General features: G+C 38.6%; 5 protein-coding genes across 6 annotated transcripts; 3 read left to right on the top strand and 2 right to left on the bottom strand.

Annotated features, from left to right (window-relative positions):
• Positions 1 to 200: 200 nt before the first annotated feature.
• On the top strand, positions 201 to 1,737 carry LOC103937006 (clumping factor B-like). The gene is made up of 2 exons (XM_009346916.3): positions 201 to 659; positions 865 to 1,737. Exons 1-2 carry the CDS (start codon positions 246 to 248, stop codon positions 1,735 to 1,737), a joined length of 1,287 nt encoding a protein of 428 aa, XP_009345191.1. The 5' UTR covers positions 201 to 245.
• Positions 1,738 to 2,141: 404 nt separating this feature from the next.
• On the bottom strand, positions 2,142 to 8,938 carry LOC103937005 (histone-lysine N-methyltransferase, H3 lysine-9 specific SUVH4). Of its 2 annotated transcripts, XM_009346914.3 has the most exons (15): positions 8,203 to 8,938; positions 8,006 to 8,095; positions 7,842 to 7,904; positions 7,233 to 7,287; positions 6,929 to 7,038; positions 6,487 to 6,663; positions 6,029 to 6,127; positions 5,716 to 5,814; positions 4,926 to 4,975; positions 4,746 to 4,834; positions 4,295 to 4,454; positions 4,052 to 4,157; positions 3,739 to 3,921; positions 2,928 to 3,164; positions 2,142 to 2,599 (listed from the first exon to the last, which is right to left on the bottom strand). In XM_009346914.3, exons 1-15 carry the CDS (start codon positions 8,620 to 8,622, stop codon positions 2,486 to 2,488), a joined length of 2,052 nt encoding a protein of 683 aa, XP_009345189.1. In that variant the 5' UTR covers positions 8,623 to 8,938; the 3' UTR covers positions 2,142 to 2,485. The 2 variants fall into 2 exon arrangements, with proteins under 2 accessions (XP_009345189.1, XP_048433651.1); XM_048577694.1 differs by lacking the exon at positions 6,029 to 6,127 and having other exon boundaries at positions 8,203 to 8,935.
• Positions 8,939 to 11,052: 2,114 nt separating this feature from the next.
• LOC103936998 (protein COFACTOR ASSEMBLY OF COMPLEX C SUBUNIT B CCB1, chloroplastic) lies at positions 11,053 to 12,863 on the top strand. Its single transcript, XM_009346898.3, has 4 exons — positions 11,053 to 11,776; positions 11,871 to 11,989; positions 12,277 to 12,429; positions 12,542 to 12,863. The coding sequence occupies exons 1-4, from the start codon at positions 11,375 to 11,377 to the stop codon at positions 12,726 to 12,728; spliced, it is 861 nt and encodes a 286-aa protein (XP_009345173.2). The 5' UTR covers positions 11,053 to 11,374; the 3' UTR covers positions 12,729 to 12,863.
• Positions 12,864 to 12,994: 131 nt separating this feature from the next.
• LOC103936999 (cytochrome b-c1 complex subunit Rieske-4, mitochondrial) lies at positions 12,995 to 14,698 on the bottom strand. Its single transcript, XM_009346900.3, has 2 exons — positions 14,355 to 14,698; positions 12,995 to 13,914 (listed from the first exon to the last, which is right to left on the bottom strand). The coding sequence occupies exons 1-2, from the start codon at positions 14,527 to 14,529 to the stop codon at positions 13,271 to 13,273; spliced, it is 819 nt and encodes a 272-aa protein (XP_009345175.1). The 5' UTR covers positions 14,530 to 14,698; the 3' UTR covers positions 12,995 to 13,270.
• Positions 14,699 to 16,476: 1,778 nt separating this feature from the next.
• Positions 16,477 to 17,464, top strand: LOC103937000 (N-alpha-acetyltransferase MAK3-like). The gene is made up of 3 exons (XM_009346901.3): positions 16,477 to 16,985; positions 17,089 to 17,316; positions 17,413 to 17,464. The coding sequence occupies exons 1-2, from the start codon at positions 16,557 to 16,559 to the stop codon at positions 17,293 to 17,295; spliced, it is 636 nt and encodes a 211-aa protein (XP_009345176.1). The 5' UTR covers positions 16,477 to 16,556; the 3' UTR covers positions 17,296 to 17,316; positions 17,413 to 17,464.
• Positions 17,465 to 18,767: the final 1,303 nt, after the last annotated feature.

The raw sequence follows: 18,767 nt of genomic DNA, 5'->3' as shown, positions 1-18,767 counted from the left end.
TGGTTTTAATTATTTTTTAATTTCCAACGGATATACACGTAATTTTCTTTTCACTTATCCTTTGACAAGTCCAGCCCATACTTAACCCACGGGCTATTGATGGCAATCTCCAATATAGTAGCCCAAAATTGGATTAGGCCCACTCAAATCGGGATGTGCCGTTGTAGTATGGTCGGTGCAATCCATGGGTTTCCCATTTAAACCCTAATCGAGATTTTCAGAATTCAGAATTCGAATTCCCAACCATGGAAGACACGTTTAGGGTTCGAGTAGGCAAAATCTTCGGCTCACTCGCCAGTTCGTCGCCGTCGCCATCGAGCGGTCCACCGTCGTCCCTGAGTTCGCTATGGTCCCTAACAGACGAGGAAATGGAGAGAAGGGAATGGAACAGGGACAAGGGCAGCCCTGAACCCGAAGCTGAACCCCTACCCTTCTACTCAAAACCAAAGCCAAAGTTAAAGAATGATTTCAGTGACGACCTGGAGGATGACCTTCTAGACCTTGACGACGACGTGGAAGACAAAGAAGAAGACGAGGAGGAAGAGGCATCTGCTTCTTCTTCCAGTCAGCCTGCAACAAAGCCCAAGCCAGACGACTACAACGAAGAGGAATGGGAAATTAAATCCTCAATCGGCTGGGACTGCACTCTCGACTTCGAGGTATTTATCATTCCATCTTGATTAGATTATCATGCCATCACTATGTAGTGTAATTCGATGTATGAGCAAATCCGAAATCAGTATCGTAATGATGATTGATCCCAATTCCTGTGAACATTAAATAAGTGCGGAATCAAATTGTAATGATGATTGAGGGTTGGGACTGCCTGTAATAACGTAACCTGTATTTTTCTTGTGTATGCAGGATGAGGAAGATGGATATGACAAAGTGGCTGTTGGCAAGGAAACCGCTGGAGATCGCTTGTATATGAGGGATGTCAACGACTATGGTATCGACATAGACACTCAAGATGAGGTTCCTAGTTCCATCAAGGATTTCACTAGAGACCCACGTGCCAATCACCTGGCAGCTAAGATTAGGCTCCAGCAAGATGCTGAAGCAGCTCAAAAAATTGACTCCCACAGGGTTTCTGGGAACCGCGCACCATCTGCCATAGCTGCTGAAAACATCTCTGAAGATGCACCCAACCCGAAGTCGATTCTGAAGAGGAAGAATGATAATCAGTTAGACTCGTCTAAAACACAAAAACGTGTCCGGTTTGACTCCAACTGCAAAAGTAATGAAGATGAAGAGGGTGAGGGAGCCAAAGATGTTACTGTAGAAACTCATTCAAATGAAAATCCTCCAGTTCCGGATTATATACGAAATCCTTCAAGATATACGCATTATACGTTTGATTCATCAGCTGACGTAGATGAGGAGTCTAACAAGCAAGCCTATATGGACTTCCTTAATCTGGTGAGGAAATCAAATTCTATGGAACCACAGGCTGAGGATGCTTCTGTTGATCTTTCAAAACCTGTCACATTTATACCGAGAAAGAAATCAAGTGATGCTGTAATGATGGAATACGATGGGGAGTCAGAGAGACCGGGAGGTGATCGAAGGGAATCTGCGGCTTGCAAAGTGATGCCACTTGCCATTGCAGCGGAGGATAATGAAGATGTTTGCGCAATGGAGGAAGATGAACCGGATACAGCAACGGATGGAAGAAGCAGTATACAGAGAACTGGACGCCAATACCGGACAAAAACCAGTTTGGAATTGGATGAGTGAATAATTTTTTTCACTGATAGACGGACGTGTGACATTTCAGAGTTAACTGCGATTTTCGTGTTCGTGTTATGTAATGATGTATTTCTCTAACAAATGGTTACTGGTTTGCGATTTTGCATCTCTTTCTTCTTCATAACCCCTATCTGATTTGCTTGATAATTTCTGGAACGATAAAACCTAATTCCAAGTCCCTTGTTAAGGAAGGGTAAATAATATTCAAGCAAGAATTAAACTTTTCTAGACAAGGAAAATAAAGAGCAGTCTGGGGAGCAGCTTTTTCATGCCGGAAATAACCAATGCCTACACACATTGCACAGAAATCTACTTGTCTGGACTCCCGAGGGAATCTAAGATCGACTTGGCCAAAACAAAAATAAATAAATAAATCTACAAAAATAAATAAATAAAGTAGGAAATCTGGATCGATGATATATCAGATGAGTAGAATGCATCGTTACCCCAGCCCATTCCCATATATATGCCCAAAAGAGCAGACAAGGGGAACGGGGGTGAATGCAAGGTTGCTAGTTTTTTACCGAAATATTGATATTTCAATTCAATTTTCTCTCTGGACATGTGAGTTACAAAATGTGTCCATGGTTTGACATGTGCCTTTTCTGTGCATTTGAAGCACAATCTCCCAAAGCGTAGAGGTTAGATCAGCCGACGGAATTACAGAAGAATACAACAATAAACCCATAACCTGGAGTTGTTGCAAAGTCAAGAGTCTAAATAGCAGTTTCATCACCTAGAATAAGCGCTTCCTGCAACCTGCGGCACCACAATGGCAGAACATCTTTTTCACTTTCCCATCGGGACCCAAGACGCTATCAAGGGCATAGCCATAGTCATACGTGAGCTCCTGTCATAAATCCAACAATAATGTCAGCCACTCCAAAATTAAGTTTAAGATCCAAGCACTGGAACTCGCAGTTAAAGTCCACATAAAGAAGATTCCAAGCTCATCCAACAGAGAACAAATTCATATCAGGATCCTAAAATCAACAGAATTTAAAGCACCAAAACATTAACCTTGTTGGCTACAAAGTTCATAAATACACAACACATTACTCCTTTTAAAAATATTACCAGCATTTTTATCTCAGAACATTCACATTTTCAACCTCAAACAAACAAGATTGACTGATGATGAAAACGACCGAGAGAAAGAGAGAGAGAGAAAGAGGGACCTGCAAAGGAGGTATGTTGTCCGCAGCAAACAACATCACCCGAGCTAGTTTTAAGTCGTGGTGTGAGCTCAACACAGACTGGACAAACAGATTGGGCTCACAACTGTGATTTATAAATCTTGCTATGTTTCCAGTTGAACCTGCATCAATGCAGAACTCTGGCCCGCTATCAGAGCTCTGATCATCAGGTCTCTCCAGTGAATGAACGGCTGGTATGGATACAGCTTGTGATCGCCTCTGTCAAAAAGATAAATGAGACAAATATCTCTGGGGTGCCCCTCAGCAAGATCAAAATACATTAATTGACAAAGAAAGATGTCATATGAAATGGCAGAGTGTAATTGAGTTTAACAGAACAAACGGCTGTTTCCTCACACAGATCCACATGGTCATGAAGGTGACGTAGTTAGATAGAAAGCCACTTGTGGGCAGTGTTCATCCAAAAATAGTCTCATGTTCTGACAACTACAAGTTTACAAAATATTCGTTCTCTGCCAACATTTCATTCTCAAGTTTGTTTCTACATACAAAAACTTTGTGATTAAATTCTTCCATACATTAAAGCCAAAATATAAACCATCATCAACAATTCTTAAAAATATATCAGAACAAGCATTACCTACCGAGATAATTAATTCATGCATGCAGAAACCAAGTAGGAGATTCAGTTTGCACGCACTAGGTTTTTAAAGCTATCAAATAAAGATGTGATCTTTTATCGAACAGTACAGAAAGCCACAGAGAGACTTCAAACTGAAAATGACAAATGCATTTCATATTGGAAAGTTGAATACAGCTGCAGTGGAAATACCTCTCTTCCATCAAGCCCCTTCATCGTTTGCAAGCAATCCATGTCAAATATGTAATAGTTCTCTAAGGCACTATCTACATCTTCTGTCCTTCTAATTACTCCTATGTACTCGCAGACTGGTGCTCCAGAAGGTATAAAATCCCATGATCTAACAGCCCATCCTTTCATTGGTGTCCGGAAAACCTGCTAATGGCCAAAATTTAGAACCTTCATTTTAAACATGCAACACTTTGACAATAGCTAAGCAGTGATATTTGTGTAATCATGTGTTTATGTTCCATATAACCAAACAAAGTGGCAGCGATAACACCACCTCAAAACGATACTTCAGCCCTCTCTGAGAAGTACGATTGATGCAAGAAAGTCCACAACCACATTTTGGACCACATTCAAACACTACATCCTTCGCCTCAATTAATCTGGAAGATAAAACATAAGCAAAAGTAGCCTCAAATAAGAACATAAAGCAATAACATCAGCCAAAACTATTAGGCATCTAATATCAAAATTTCATGTAGATACATTGATACAGTATCATGTTTAATGTATTGCTCACCTGCCACCATCACGCTGCACATATGGGAAATCATCGCCATTAAGCATGGTGCATGCACAAGTCTTGGGGTCTGTGCAAGAACCTTTGCAATTGCATCCAGTGGCATCTGTGGGAAGCTTCACATTTTGCGAAACTTGGATAGACTTACAATACGTGAAACCTGAAATTTAAGAATTTGACACCAGATTATTGTACTTGCCTTAGTATAGAATAGAAAATCATTCAAGTGACTGTTTGAACAAATTAGAGGAGACCACACGTCCATGAAAAAGTTCAACCGCCACATCTAGGAATTGGACACAATCATGCATGTAGTGTGAAATAGATGATTAATGAGATGTTAAAATTTGAGATTGACAACTCAATGATAATTAGGGAAAAATCATTTTATTCAGATGCACATGTGCATCCAAGACGGGGAAAATTTCTAAAATTTGATAATTCGACTTGCCTGTGGGTGCAACAGGTGGATCATCAACCAAATTGGTAGCCGGAATGGGAACATCCTCTTGGCCCCCACTGATGTCCTCACACACCAATCTTAGTAATAAAACAAAAGAATGTAATTACAATTACAATTTGAAACGAATTTTAAAATATGTTAACATTTTAACTGTGTTCCACCAAATACCCGCGTATTTCTGCAACAGACTGCGGTACACGTCCATTGATAAATTGAACCTGTTAAACGATTGAGTATGTTAAAGAAAATAATAACTCAAATACATAGTTGCTCACTGATTCACCATGCTAGACATGTCAAAAAAAAAAAAAATGAGACAAGACATTCTGAAATTCTGAGTCTACAAACAGGAATAACCCACTGAGATATATTACCATACCCAGAGATAATAATGCAATCTAGTTCAACTGTGAGCACAGGCACAGTAACAAAATTGAGCAAAAAATTGAAATAGAAAAGCAGGGCCAAAACATTGGTTAATGTTAAACAGAGGAATTAAAAATAACAGCAGTAGCATAACAAATTACATTAAGGACTAAAGCATGCTTGCTAGAAAAAAACAAAGTGAGAAAATTTCCGATATTAAAATAGAATTGTCCTCAAATGATGTGACACCAGAGCAGACTAAGAAAAAAGAGGACTCTGGTGCACCCTATTATGAATATTTATAGTACCAAATAAGACTTAAGTAAACTCTAATAGTCTCTCCTGTATTATGAATATCAAGATAGATATTTATTTTCTGAATGTACATTAATCCCATCGTAATAACTTAGAAATGGTAGCACATAAAAAAATTACAGATTATGTGACGAAACAAAATAAATCCTCCTTTTGCTAACTAATAACAGAAGAATTTCTACACATAGTTTGGAAAAAAAATTGCCTCAAATAAGGCTTTTCTTGTCAGTAATGGAGAAAAGGATGCAAAAAAAGTACTACTGAAAAAATATATAACCTGGTTAGTGGTCAACACTGGCTGCCCTTCAATACGCCTAAGACGATACTTAAAAACAGTAAATCCAGAAAGACCCTTCTCTGCCCAATACTGAACAACCTGTAAAATGAAAGTTAAAGTTAGTCAGAAGCAAAAAGGTCGATGTACCATTTCTTTATTTGCAACTACATGACTAATTGTTTCATTGTTAACATCAGCAGAAAGTTCAACAAACAAGTAGTGCTTGATAATTAAAGTGATAGTTATGGTTTTAGTGAGATATAGAGAAAACAAATAGTAAAAATAGTAAACAACATGCTTCAGAGAATTTTACCTTGTACAAACCATCGTAAGTGTAAACTTTGCCAACATAACTACTTTTACAATCATGGCCACGAACTACTCTAACAGGTACACATTGGTCCACGCAATTCTGCAATTTGTGAGAACATACAAAATTTTTAGATTGTTTGTGATTATCGATTGGAACCTATAGACCAAAGGTTCAGATAATTGGATATCCTCATGTCTGCCGTTAAAAACCAAATCGTTACTTGCGGTCCTTGTTAGAGAATAACTCATACATTTGAACAGAGAACTTATAACTATCAGTTTAATTTATAGATTAACAAGAAACCAACACAGGTTAACTACTCTGATATAGCCAGCTCACATTGTAAACACACAGGACGAACAATAAAAAGAACCATTGAATGTATAAACAACTACCATTCCAAGTGGAAAAGGAGAACAAAATTGTAAAACAAAAGGTAGAAGACTCTAAATGCACACCTTGAGCGCTAAATTACCACGTTCTAGAACTTGGTCTCGAATTTGACGCTTATCACCTGTCAAATTATGACCACCTTGGCCAGTATACACAACATCCTCAGCATTATCCAAATCATCTTCATACATGCCAGATATAACAATGGCCACTGCGAGTGGGAATGTGTAGTTACTGTACTCCTGCATTAACAACAAGGGGAAAATCTGAAGTTGCTTCTTATTTATCAACTTAGACTAGAACATCATACAAACAAAAGAAAAGAGGACCACCATCAACAGTTTTGGATGTTTGTATATTACATACTAATCACAGTAGAGACAACCCCCTCCCCACCAAACAATATGTTAAATTGTTAATAATGAAATAAATATACAAGTTCTATTAAAAAAAATTGTAGGTTCGTTCTCAAGTTTTCAAGTCCACAGAGGAAAAAGTATGCATTACCCCCTTGCCGTAGTTTTGCCCCATATAGTCAATCCCATTCAGCCAGTGGCTATGAAAACCAACAGCAACCATTTCAGCCCGAGAATAGAACTGATGCCCAACATCAATACCTGCCAGGAAGGGAAACTTTAGCACCCACAAATAAAAATCTTCGAAAAAAAAAGAGTACATATTTCAAAAGCAACTGTTTTCAATTATCAATCTCATAAACATATCATAATCAAACCAAAATGTATTTCAGTCAACAAAACCAATAAAAGCACATGGCATAAAGGCACAATCAACCAAAGTGAGAATCGCAAACCTGGAATGCTTCCGATTCTTTTAGTGGCATTCAAAATTTCTTTTCTCTCCATCATCTGCTAGACATTATAATTTAAAGGCAAGAAAAAAACAGGGGCAGATTACATCAGACCTTATAATCATGAATGTGACCATCATATTCCCAACAGGAACATCATTATTTTACTCACTAACACGAATTTTATTATTAAAGAAAGGTACAAGAAAGACAAACATGTCCATCAAAATCAGGATAAGCTAATTGCATTAAAATAAAAAAATTTCCCCAATCAACAAGAATGACACTAAAAGGAACATCATTGAGTCTTATTACAAAACAACATCATTGAGTCTTTTTACAAAACAAAGTTATCATATTGATATCAAGTAGGAAACTCATAAAACAAGAGTAGTGTCACAACGATTAACACCAGCATCAATGTTCCATTGATTTTCATGTTTCTTCAGAATTCCTAAGAATAGTACATCAGAATCACTTTACAAAACAGAAATATCTGCACAGCACTTGCACCTAAGATCATTTGAATTCAGAATATATGACATTGTGAAAACACAAAGAATATGTCTATCATGAGAAGACAGTGATGAGGCAAGAATCATTTGGACTTGCCTTGGATACTGCCTTCAAATCAGGTCGTTTCGACGCCTTTGCCTCTGGCGGGGAAGCCTCTTTCTGCAGAAATTTGTTCATTTAGGGAATCATATTAAAGACCAAAATGCTCAGTCTCGAGACCACATGCATGTTAAGCAAAAGAGTAAGTAAAATAAACCGACCTTCGATTTTTTCGAAGATTTCGAGCCCTTTTTTGCGGATTTGGAGGCCTTCTTATCAGCCTCCACTTTTCTGCACCTCATTTCTTCTTCCTATGAATCAAATTTCTAAAAGTTGACCGTACTTCTTACCCAAACATTTTCAACATTTAAACATGCAAATAGGGTAAAATCTGAGCTCAATCCTTACGAGGACAAACCTGTACGAAATAAAGGTAATGCTTATTGAACAGCCTCAGGGTCTCTTTGACCTTAGCATGGTCGCTCTTCTCAACCGAAGAATCAGTGGGTTTGCTGGCTCCGCCTTCTAAACCAACGTTAGAGCCGGCGTCCCCAGCCTCGTTTTTAGCATGGGAGCTTTTTCCACCGTCGACATTGGCTCGTTTGCAGAGGCTACCTCCGTCTCCCCCTCCGTCTTGCTCCCCTCCGTCTCTGTGCTCATCAAGTAATGCAACTCTTTTGCGGATCAGGAGTTGCTTCTGGGGTTTCTCTTTGCCCTTAAGGCGAGAGCTAGTTCTCCTTCGCCGCGGCGAAGAAATCTCGTTTTTGGAATGTGGGTCTGCAGCGTCAGCGCCTCCTTCGGCATCGGCGGAGATCTGAACCAGAGATTTCACCACCATTTTTCACTCACTCGAAGGTATCTGCAGAAGCCAGAGAGTGATTTTGGGAAAAACTTGAGATTCTAGGGTTTATCAGGACGCGTCAAGTCACACATGAAAATTGGAGCCCTGGTTTAGGGAGCTGAGAGAGAGGGAGAAAGTGTGTGTGTGGGGAAGCGTGGGCGCGTATTCGTGGGTTTGCTGGCGTCACTGTTGACTGTCGTGTACTGGTTTCGGAAGAGTACGGACAGGCCTTGATTCCCGCCCTCGCCCCTTCATCACCATTCCTCCCTCCCTCACCTTCACTTTAGACTTGAGGCTTGAACGCTCCTCAGATTTGGCCTCTTCCCGAGGAAGGAAGGGTATTCTTGTCAAATCGAAACTAGAGTTTCCATAATTAGATACATTTTCCCTTGTAAATTGGTGTATTGTCAGATTTTAGACATTTATGGATATTTTTCCTTGCTTGTAAAATTCTTTTTCTGATATTTTTCTAAGATAATTAAATTGTAACATAAAGTTTTAAATATGTTTATGGATATTCTTGGTCCTCAAATAAAAAAATAGATATAATACTCTTTGACAGTAAGTGCACGGTATTGTTAGATAGGTAATGAAGATAAAATACATTATCAGTTTAGATAAGTAATTTTTTAAGATCAAATTCATTTGCTGTGTGATATGTGTAGCCAATTAACTTTTGAAAAGGAAAATGTCGGAAGACCTCATTTTGTATATTACATTTTTACTTTTGTCAAACAATAAATTTTTATTAGATTAAATGTTAGATTAATCGCTAGCATAATTTAAACTCACGCCGTCATGTAAGGAATAGTCACTTGCTTTTGTAAATCACATTTAAATCATCTTTCTAATAGAGATAAAACATACTCATGTTATGATTCATATATCTATCAGAGAGATAATTTATATATAATCTATAAAATATGGCCTCCTTAACGTCATCCATTTGAAAAAGGAAAAAAAGAATAGAACAAATGTGAAAATAAAAATATTTTTGGGCTCGTTTGTATGTGTTTTTAAAATGACTAAAAACATTTTTAGAAAAAATATTTTTTGATTCCAAAAGCACTTGAAGTGTTTTCTACAAAAAACACCTGTTATGTGATTCTTCCAGGAAACACTTTAAATGCTTTTTCAGGATTTATTAGCATTTTTACTAATGATTGTTTCTAAAAATATGGTGAAAAACGTTTTTAGTCATTTTAAAATCATATCTAAACGAACTTTTTATCTCTTTGTTTTTCAAATAAACAAAGTAAGGATACCTCGTTATATGTGCTCAAATTTATATTTAAAAATAATAAAAAATAAAAGCATTTTTAAAGTGCTCATAGAATCTTTTGTGCTTCAACAAAGCTGTCAAATGTTGTTCAAAAAAAAAAAAAAAAACAAAGTTGTCACATGAGCTTTCAAATTTAGAAAATGTTGTAAACTCTCTAAATTTAAATGTTCTTTATATTATACTAACGTGCTGTTGTCTAACATTTTCCCAAAAATGAAATATTGAAAAAGGTTCACATGATGGAAAGTAATATAAAATGGAGTATGCAGAAGCAAATTTGTGAATCAACAAATTTTAGTTTTCAAACTGCTATTTGGGTCAACAAAATTGTATTTAAAGAGTCACATTTAGATAAATTGTTGAATATGCTCTTAAGGTATGTTTACTTAGGATACCTTCATTTTCATACACAAACTCATCGAGACCTATCCACTTTTTATTCATTTGAATGTTAGTGAACACATGATACTTGTTACTTTCCACTTCATTCATGGTAGGTAAACATTAGTGAATATACATGTAAATCATTCAATGAGAAGGTAACTACCATTCAGTAATACTTTTTGCATATCCTTTAATTTAATAATTTATTAAACTATTCTCAAACAATCAATAGTGTAAGACAGTGAATCAAATTTGGACATTTGATGCAAAGCTAAGCGCTATTACTGAACTACAAGCTGCATACTTAGTTTAAGTGTTTTTTTTTATTGGTACTATTTGGTGTTTGAACATGAGATTTTGCATTCACATCAAGTGGTCTAAACCCTCACTCTTTGATATAAAGATATAGTTGTATTGAAAGATTTGAAATTTTGCTTTGAGGTGTTTTTAATCTTATATGTAGAAACTCAAACTTACCAAAATGAAAGGCCTTATCGAGTAGCATTTGGTTTATAATAAAACTACTTGGCCACAGTTAAGTGGTACATTTGTTTGACAACTCTTTAATAAATGCGGGCTCTACTGTCATGTGAGGCCACTTGTATTGAAAAATGTGTCGATTTTTGTGCAAAATTATCATGGTTACCACATTTATATTACTTTTTTACTGGAGATGGAGCCCACCAATGTTGGTGGGCCTTACTTATATTAAACAGATAGTACATATGAAAATTTTAATAGATGTCTTCTTAAAATAAGATAAATAAATTCTAGTACCTGCTTGCCTCTTCGTTCATGGATTTGGGCCATTTGCGAGGGAATAGGCCCAAAACACCAACACGTCCATTATCCATTTCGTTTGTAGGGAGCCGGCAGTTTGCTCGGCTTGGCTATCAGTCAGTCCATCACGTTCACATATAATTCACTCTGTACTTTAGGAGTTGGACCTCCACACTCCACAGGACCACAGACAGGAAGAGCCTGGCCTCTCTCTGCTAGTAAACAGAAAAACTAAATCCTTATCTCTCTCCATCTGTCTCTACTCTTATTTCTTGAGGGAGGGAGGGAGCAAGCGAGCGAGCAATGGCAGCGAAAGTGCTATCATCCCCTCTGCACCCACATTCAAATCCTCTTAGTTCTCGTTCTCTGAATATACTCCACGTAACCCACGACCAGCAGAGGCAGCTGCAGCCATGGCGGCTGAGCCAGCGTTCATTAGGAACCAACAAGAAGAGAGAGGTGGTGATGAGCTCCCTCCACGAGTCTCTTGTTAGTACGTCGTCGTATCTGGTACCACTCTTACTGGAACCACCGCAGCAACTGAACGCATCCAGCAGCAGCATCAGCAGCTCCCTCATGTTTGTGGTTGGAGCTGCAGAAGGCGCCGTGGGTTATTCGTTGGCCAGTTACTACACATCCCTGGGTCTCTTCGTCATCTCTGTTCCTGGCCTTTGGTCCCTCATCAAACGTTCTGTTAAATCCAAGGTCAAATTTCACTTGTTACATGTATAGATTAATTTTGCCCTCCTCCTCGATTTCCCTTATAGTTGTTAATATGTACGTATATGTGGAATTTCAGGTAGTTCAAAAGACGTTTATAGGTGAAGAGAAGAAGGCACCAAGCCAAGTCGCTGGTGAAATCTTATCCTTTTTCACTCGCAACAATTTTGTGGTCACTGATAGAGGGGAGACCATTACGTAAGCCCCACCTCCACCTTATCTACATTCAACTTACTCAATTTGAAAGTTGACGTCCATTTGTTCGGTCAACATAAATTGAATTAGTGACGAGGTCACGAACCATACTTGCTATCCATCAACTATAACATGTTATCTTTTTCTTTTTGAAATCTCCATATGTGATGTTTGTTTGTTTGCACTATGGTTTTTATTGTTTGCCTGCCATTGGCAGGAAGTTTTTTCTAACATCTATGTAGTCGTAGATACGTTCAAATACTTATGTCTTGTCTTTGAATGGTATGAAGGTTTGAAGGCATGATGGTTCCAAGTCGAGGCCAAGCGGCATTGCTTATTTTTTGCACCTGCATCAGCCTCGCAAGCGTAGCTCTTGTTCTTACCATAACTGTTCCTGATTGCGGCAATAACTGGTTTTTGCTCACCGCCTTAAGTCCTTTGGCGTAAGCACCGCCTGCAACCTCACTCTTCAATTCCATTTCACTTCTCCGTGTCAAATTGCATGTGTGCTCCAAAACCAAAAAAGGGTACTGATGTTTTCATACTGGAACACAGGGGCGCATATTACTGGAAGCGAGCATCGCGAAAGGAGCAGATCAAGGTCAAAATGATGGTCATAGACGACGGTGCGCAGTCAGAGATCATCGTTCAAGGGGATGATCAGCAAGTAGAGCAAATGAGAAAGGAGCTTCAACTGAGTGAGAAAGGAATGGTGTATGTTAAGGGCATATTCGAGAGATAAAGAAATACCTCTATATCTGTAGTCAAATTCAATGTTTTGCTCAGAGTACTAGGAAATGAAGCTGTTCTTGTATTAGATCCTTGAAAGATTTTGAGATATGTATACACAATCATTCAATTTGACCTATTCATACTACTTCCGTAGTACCGTAGTAGCCCCCATATCCTTTGATACTTTGCAATCCCTCATCCAAACACAGCATCTAATGATCGAGGCAGAGAGCACCATAACGTAATTTGTTAACACTAATAATAAGCCGCAACAGATAAGTAAAGTTTTCTTGATGCATAAATGACCAAATAAATAACAGAATCCTCAGTTGAGCAAAGTTTGGCGCTTTTGGTACGGTTGATGCTCAGCAAAGCCAAGGCAACTTATTGACAATCCATAGCAACACCACCCAGCGAGAGTTACATAATATGAAAACCCTATTTCTAAACACCACCAAGGGGGAAAGCGAGTAAAAGCAAAAGTGTTTGTAACAAATCTTCGACATTATCTGATTAACTTATGAAAAAGAACTCATCCAGAAACGACAGTTTTCAACCAATCAGTAACTTGTTCTCCTCCAAGAAGGAATAAGTGGGTACCTCCAAATTGTATGGTGCTGGTCCCTTGCGGATCCTTCCCGAAATATCATAGTGGGAACCATGGCATGGACAAAACCATCCACCAAAGTCACCAGCATTCGGCAAGGGAATGCAACCCAGATGCGTGCAGACTCCCACAACAATGAGCCATTCAGGGTTTTTAACCCTCTCAGCATCTTGCTGCGGATCACGGAGAGAATTAACATCTACACTATTTGCCAGCTTGATATCATCGTCAGTTCGGCGTCTGATGAAGACTGGCTTTCCACGCCACTTAACAGTCACAGTTGAACCTGGCTCAATGCTGGAGAGATCAACCTCGAGCGAGGCCATGGCAAGAACATCCTTACTGGCTGACATGCTTAGCACAAACTTAAGGATAAGCAGACGAATCAGAGAAGCATAGACAAACCTACCACCTGTGAGGACAAAGTAGGCAAATGCACGCTTGCTGGGGTCACCTGGAGGGTAACGCTCATGGTTGTACTCGTCATAAACTATCTTTGAACTAGGATTCTTGACAGCTGCCACAGTTGGCGGAACGTCTGGAACTAGATTGTTGTCCCCGGAAGGGGTCAGTGAACCAGACGCAAAACCTGAAGAAATGGATCAATTAGAGCAAGAGAAATATAAGAATAAAAGCCATTGATCGACACAACACTTGAATAATTACTAAAAGCTGTGAACTTTGGAACAGCTATTAAAGACGTCGAATGGCCAATAACATTCAGACTGAAACTCGATGCTTCATGACCTTTTTCCTTGGTCTTTTCTTTTCTTCTTCTATAAGTAATTTTAACAGAAATATACAGAATTATTATTGTGGCGAATTAAATTCAGCATCAATGGCAGCTAAATATAAGACTAAACTAATTGCACATCCCCAAAATGCATAGTATCAAACAATTCCCAAAAAAATAGCAATTAAATTCTGATGAAATACCCTAAATAACAGATTCCTGCCGAAGAATTTGGGGAAAATACCCTAAATAAGCAGTAGCCACGAAAGAGGAAGAGAAATGAGGGGAACCCTAACCTCTGGACGGAAGATATAAGTCAGGGGTGAAATAGGCGGATCTGAGCTCATCGGAGAAGTCACGGCCGTCGATGAGATTTCGGGACAGGATAGAGGAGGAGGCGGTGGCAGCCTGGTTGGACCTCCATGGCGACGCGGACACAGAAGAGAGCCTCCTCGCCGCAACCCTCAACATTTTTTTTCCCTTTTTATTTTTCTTCTTTTTGTAATTATTGTTCTGGTTTTCAGGTTTACGACTGTTGCGCTGCGAAATGGTATTTGGGCTTCGCCGCTGTACAAATGTTGCCTGTGGAGAGAGAGAGAGAATAAAAACGGGCAAACCCAATTTTCTCTTGCGATGGGAAATTGGAATTTTGGAACAAACCCAATAGGGAAACGACCGTGTTGTCGATATATTTAGCGGGCGGCCCTGATTTTGGCACGTCATATCCCATTCGATTCACTTTTCTATTTTGCTAAATTTTAGTTTTGCGATTTAACCTATGTAAAAGGACAAATAACTTCATTTGGTCAATGTCATCAAACATATTAGCAAGCACGAGTGACGAATGTAAAAGTAATCTAAAACACATCGCATATGCTCAAAGAGTGCTAACTTCTATTTTTGTAAAAATATTAACAAATTTAAGTCTGTTGTAAACATTGATGGCTGACCACTAAATAATGTAATAGATGACTATATCAACCATTTTATAACACTATAGCTTAGCTGACAGCAAGACAGCAAACACTATCATCTGTGCCTATAAAAAGGAATGTTGAGGATGAGAGCAAATACATAGAAGCCACAAGGCTCACGGAAGAGGAAGAGAGAAAAGAGAGGAAGAGGAAATGAGATAATAGAGAGAGTTATTTTGTACTCTTATTATTCAAAATTATAATGAAAGCATCACTGCTGCTTCGAAGACATACTCCAGTCATACTGACTGTAGATGAACCTCGTAAATTTTGTGTATTGTTTTATTTATTCCACTGCACACATCGTTGATTTTACAACAAAGACATTATTCTTAAATTTCAACAAGTTTTAAGTTGTAGATTTTAAATCATGAAATTAAAGCCTCTGACAACAAAGGGGAACCTTCCCAAAACTAAAATCATAATTTGCCTTTTTTTATTACACTACGTTATTAAGTACCAAACTACGCTTTTGAAAAAAAAAGTACAAGCGTTTTAAGCAAATCACGATTTCAATCTAAATATATAAGAACATATTCATATATTAACATAAATGAGCTATTAAGTACGTTACTCTCGCGTGTGAACTTAAAGCTAGCACAAACGATTGTATATATATTTTTTATTTAAACAAACGATATTATCTATACTAAATAAGAAATGGATTTAACCTCACAATGGGCTAGCAATAATGTGGTTCAAATTCGTTTTTTGCGAGAATCGAACCTAAGACTTCTCACTTACAAATAAGAGAAATACTACTTGACCGTAGTACTAAGTGACCTAAAAAAATTGAAGTTTTGTCCTCAATCACCTTTAGGAATTGATTGTTGACTAAGGGGGGTGTATGCAATTGGGAATTTGAGAGATTTTAATAGATTTATAAATTCATGGATTTTTATGGAGTTTAACTAATTTGTAAAGATTCCATGCAAAATTTTGATTGAATTCCCTCGAAATCTCATTGGGAGAGGTAAGATTTGTGAATGCTTAAAATACACTACAAAATTTATCCAATTCCCTCTAATTCCTCCACTTTGCCAAATTCTTTAAATTCTAATTCTAATTGAATACACTTGGAATGTTATAAACTTTTTTAAAATTCTAATTGAATACACTCGCATTTATAAGGATTTTAATAAACTATCTTAAAATTATGATTGAATACATATTGAATTTGAGAGAAACACTTAAAATCTAGATTGAATATCCTGAATTCATTAAAAGAATTAAAATCCCTCAAAATTTCAATTGAATACACCCCTAAATGATGCTAGTAAAAGTGTAAAACGTGAAAAATGGAGTCGGTCACACAAAACTAATGATTGTGTTGGGCCGAGTCATGGAGAGATATAAACATTTAAATTGGGATGGATAAAAGGTTTGGCCCAGTCCAGTCCAATCCAATCCAATTGCGTTGTCATCTGCGTCGTCTGAAAATCGTGGAGTCCAGTCGTACATAAACACAGAATGAAACACACAGGAAAGATAGTGATGGAATTGGAATTTTGACCCCAAGAAAAAATGGAACCGGAAGGAATCAGTAAGAAAGAAGAAGAAGAAGAAGAAGAAAGCGGCGGCGGCGGAGGAGGAGGGCGTGAGATTGACAAGGTACATTTGTCGTCGTCGGCGGCGTTGGAGATAGAGTACTTGAGCTATGGAGGAGAAGAGCACCTGCCTCTAATAATGGGCCTAGTGGACCAAGAACTGAGCGAGCCGTACTCCATCTTCACCTATCGGTACTTCGTGTATCTGTGGCCGCAGCTCTGTTTCATGGCGTTCCACGGAGGCAGGTGCGTGGGGACAGTGGTGTGCAAGATGGGGGAGCACCGCAACACCTACAGAGGGTACATCGCTATGCTCGTCGTTATCAAACCCTACAGAGGCAAAGGCATCGCCACCCAACTAGTTACCAGATCTATCCAAGTCATGAAGGAATCTGGCTGCGAAGAGGTATCTCTAATTTCGTAAATAAAATCAATCTGCTTTTGGGGCCCTAGCGTCGCCGCCGTTGTCACGAATGATTTGATTGATCGATTGATTGGATTGGATTCAGGTAACGCTGGAGGCGGAAGTGACAAATAAAGGAGCGCTGGCGCTGTACGGGCGTCTTGGATTTATACGGGCAAAGAGGCTATTCCGGTACTACTTGAACGGCGTGGATGCTTTCCGTCTGAAGCTGCTGTTTCCTCGCCCTCTTTACTCTCTTCCTTCCCAATCCCAGCCTAATAATTACAGCATGGCCATGGCCATTGAAGATTGACGAAGAGCTTCAAGAAGCTTGGTTCCTTGTATTCAGACCATTAATTTTGTTATGTAAAAGCATAATTACAGCATGGCCATGGCCATTGAAGATTGACGAAGAGCTTCAAGAAGCTTGGTTTCTTGTATTCAGACCATTTCTTTTGTTATGTAAAAGCATCTGTTTATCACATGATTCAGTCAAATGTGGTCTACTTGAACAAACAATTCAATTCAAAGCTGGAGAATTTGATTGAAAACGGCAAGATAGATTACAATTTGCTCATCTCATGCAATTCAACACTACAATTTGCGGCGCACTACACCCTCTGAATTGGTGTATTACACTCGAATACAAATTCAGGATATCTATTCTAGCCAGCAGGAGGAGCAATGTTCCGATGAGGAGGAGCAGAGTGATGGGGAGGAACAATGTGACAAACAGGAGCCCAGCGATGAGGAGGGGTATAGCGACTGAGCTGGAACATTACGATGAGGAGGAGTAGTCTTTTTATAGGTTGATCTGGGAGAAAAAATAGAATTCGTTTCTGAAGCATCTTTCCTGTTCCTCTTAGGCTCTTAGCAAGGGTGTTCCTTGTACTTCTGTTAACTTGCTTTGCTTGTCTGTAGGAGACTAGAGAGGTAAATTAAATAACCAACAACTAATTAGTTAGTTAAAACAAATAAAAGAAGTGCCAAGTACTTGAACTTAAGTGCAAGGGCACGCACTTGTCTTGATGATATGTGATGATACAGCGTGAGAATCTGTCAGGGACGAAGATGCTACTGCAACGGATCAATGGCTAGAGCTTGAGGTTGTAGATATTGATTCGTGATTGACTGTCCTGCCGCAGCATGTAATATCTCAAAGCTTGAGGCTGGGAAAGATTCATCTTCTTCATCATCCGGAGGAGCTCAAAATCCAGCATTACCATTCAATGTCAGTCGAAAACCTTCAAAAATTAAGTTGAAGGTTTATAATTTTTGAAGGTTTATCGGATAAACTAAAAGTGGTTAATGTTTCCAGTCACTTTATTAGTTTTCTCGACAACCAAACAGTAGGTATTGTCTTTCAATATAAAACAACTAATCCCCCAGAGATCTAATCAGAGGGAACAGCAGCAGCAGCAGCAGCAGCAACAACAAGAACAACAATGAGAGGGATGGAGGGAGAGAGTGGGCAAAAAAGGCGGGGAAATTATACAATTACACAAAGCAGAGCTAGATAATAGATGATGATGAATTGTCTTGAAAATTTTGTCATCTTTTTTATTTTATTTTGGAATGGAATTAATGCCAATTAATCCGCTTACCTTACTTCCCTTATCTGGAACTCTCCTCTCCTCTCCCCTGGCCAGCAAGGGCGGGGAAATTTGGATATGGGCTTTACGAACGAGGCCCGGCCTCTAAATTACGTCGATTATACCATCATTCAAAGTCCAACTAAAATGAAAGGTTAATAAAAAACTATTTTCGGGGCCTTTCTAACCAAAA

The sequence above is a fragment of a genome, unplaced genomic scaffold (assembly GCF_019419815.1).
Source record: "Pyrus x bretschneideri cultivar Hongxiangsu unplaced genomic scaffold, Pyrus_bretschneideri_v1 Contig12, whole genome shotgun sequence".
Taxonomy (NCBI): domain Eukaryota; kingdom Viridiplantae; phylum Streptophyta; class Magnoliopsida; order Rosales; family Rosaceae; genus Pyrus; species Pyrus x bretschneideri.
The sequence above is the reverse complement of the archived record's forward strand: the minus strand, read 5'-3'. Positions and strand labels throughout refer to the sequence as shown.

Excerpts from the sequence above, each read along its gene's own strand:
- LOC103937005 (XM_009346914.3), bottom strand. The coding sequence starts at position 8,622 with ATGGTGGTGAAATCTCTGGTTCAGATCTCCGCCGATGCCGAAGGAGGC. Across the intron at positions 8,096-8,202 it reads ATTACCTTTATTTCGTACAG|GAAGAAGAAATGAGGTGCAG; the intron begins GTTTGTCCTCGT and ends TTTGATTCATAG. Across the intron at positions 6,664-6,928 it reads GGCAAAACTACGGCAAGGGG|GAGTACAGTAACTACACATT; the intron begins GTAATGCATACT and ends TTGTTAATGCAG.
- LOC103937000 (XM_009346901.3), top strand. The coding sequence starts at position 16,557 with ATGGAACCGGAAGGAATCAGTAAGAAAGAAGAAGAAGAAGAAGAAGAA. Across the intron at positions 16,986-17,088 it reads AGGAATCTGGCTGCGAAGAG|GTAACGCTGGAGGCGGAAGT; the intron begins GTATCTCTAATT and ends GATTGGATTCAG.
- LOC103936998 (XM_009346898.3), top strand. The coding sequence starts at position 11,375 with ATGGCAGCGAAAGTGCTATCATCCCCTCTGCACCCACATTCAAATCCT. Across the intron at positions 11,777-11,870 it reads AACGTTCTGTTAAATCCAAG|GTAGTTCAAAAGACGTTTAT; the intron begins GTCAAATTTCAC and ends GTGGAATTTCAG. Across the intron at positions 12,430-12,541 it reads ACCGCCTTAAGTCCTTTGGC|GGGCGCATATTACTGGAAGC; the intron begins GTAAGCACCGCC and ends ACTGGAACACAG.
- LOC103936999 (XM_009346900.3), bottom strand. The coding sequence starts at position 14,529 with ATGTTGAGGGTTGCGGCGAGGAGGCTCTCTTCTGTGTCCGCGTCGCCA. Across the intron at positions 13,915-14,354 it reads CTTATATCTTCCGTCCAGAG|GTTTTGCGTCTGGTTCACTG; the intron begins GTTAGGGTTCCC and ends CCATTTCTTCAG.
- LOC103937006 (XM_009346916.3), top strand. The coding sequence starts at position 246 with ATGGAAGACACGTTTAGGGTTCGAGTAGGCAAAATCTTCGGCTCACTC. Across the intron at positions 660-864 it reads ACTGCACTCTCGACTTCGAG|GATGAGGAAGATGGATATGA; the intron begins GTATTTATCATT and ends TTGTGTATGCAG.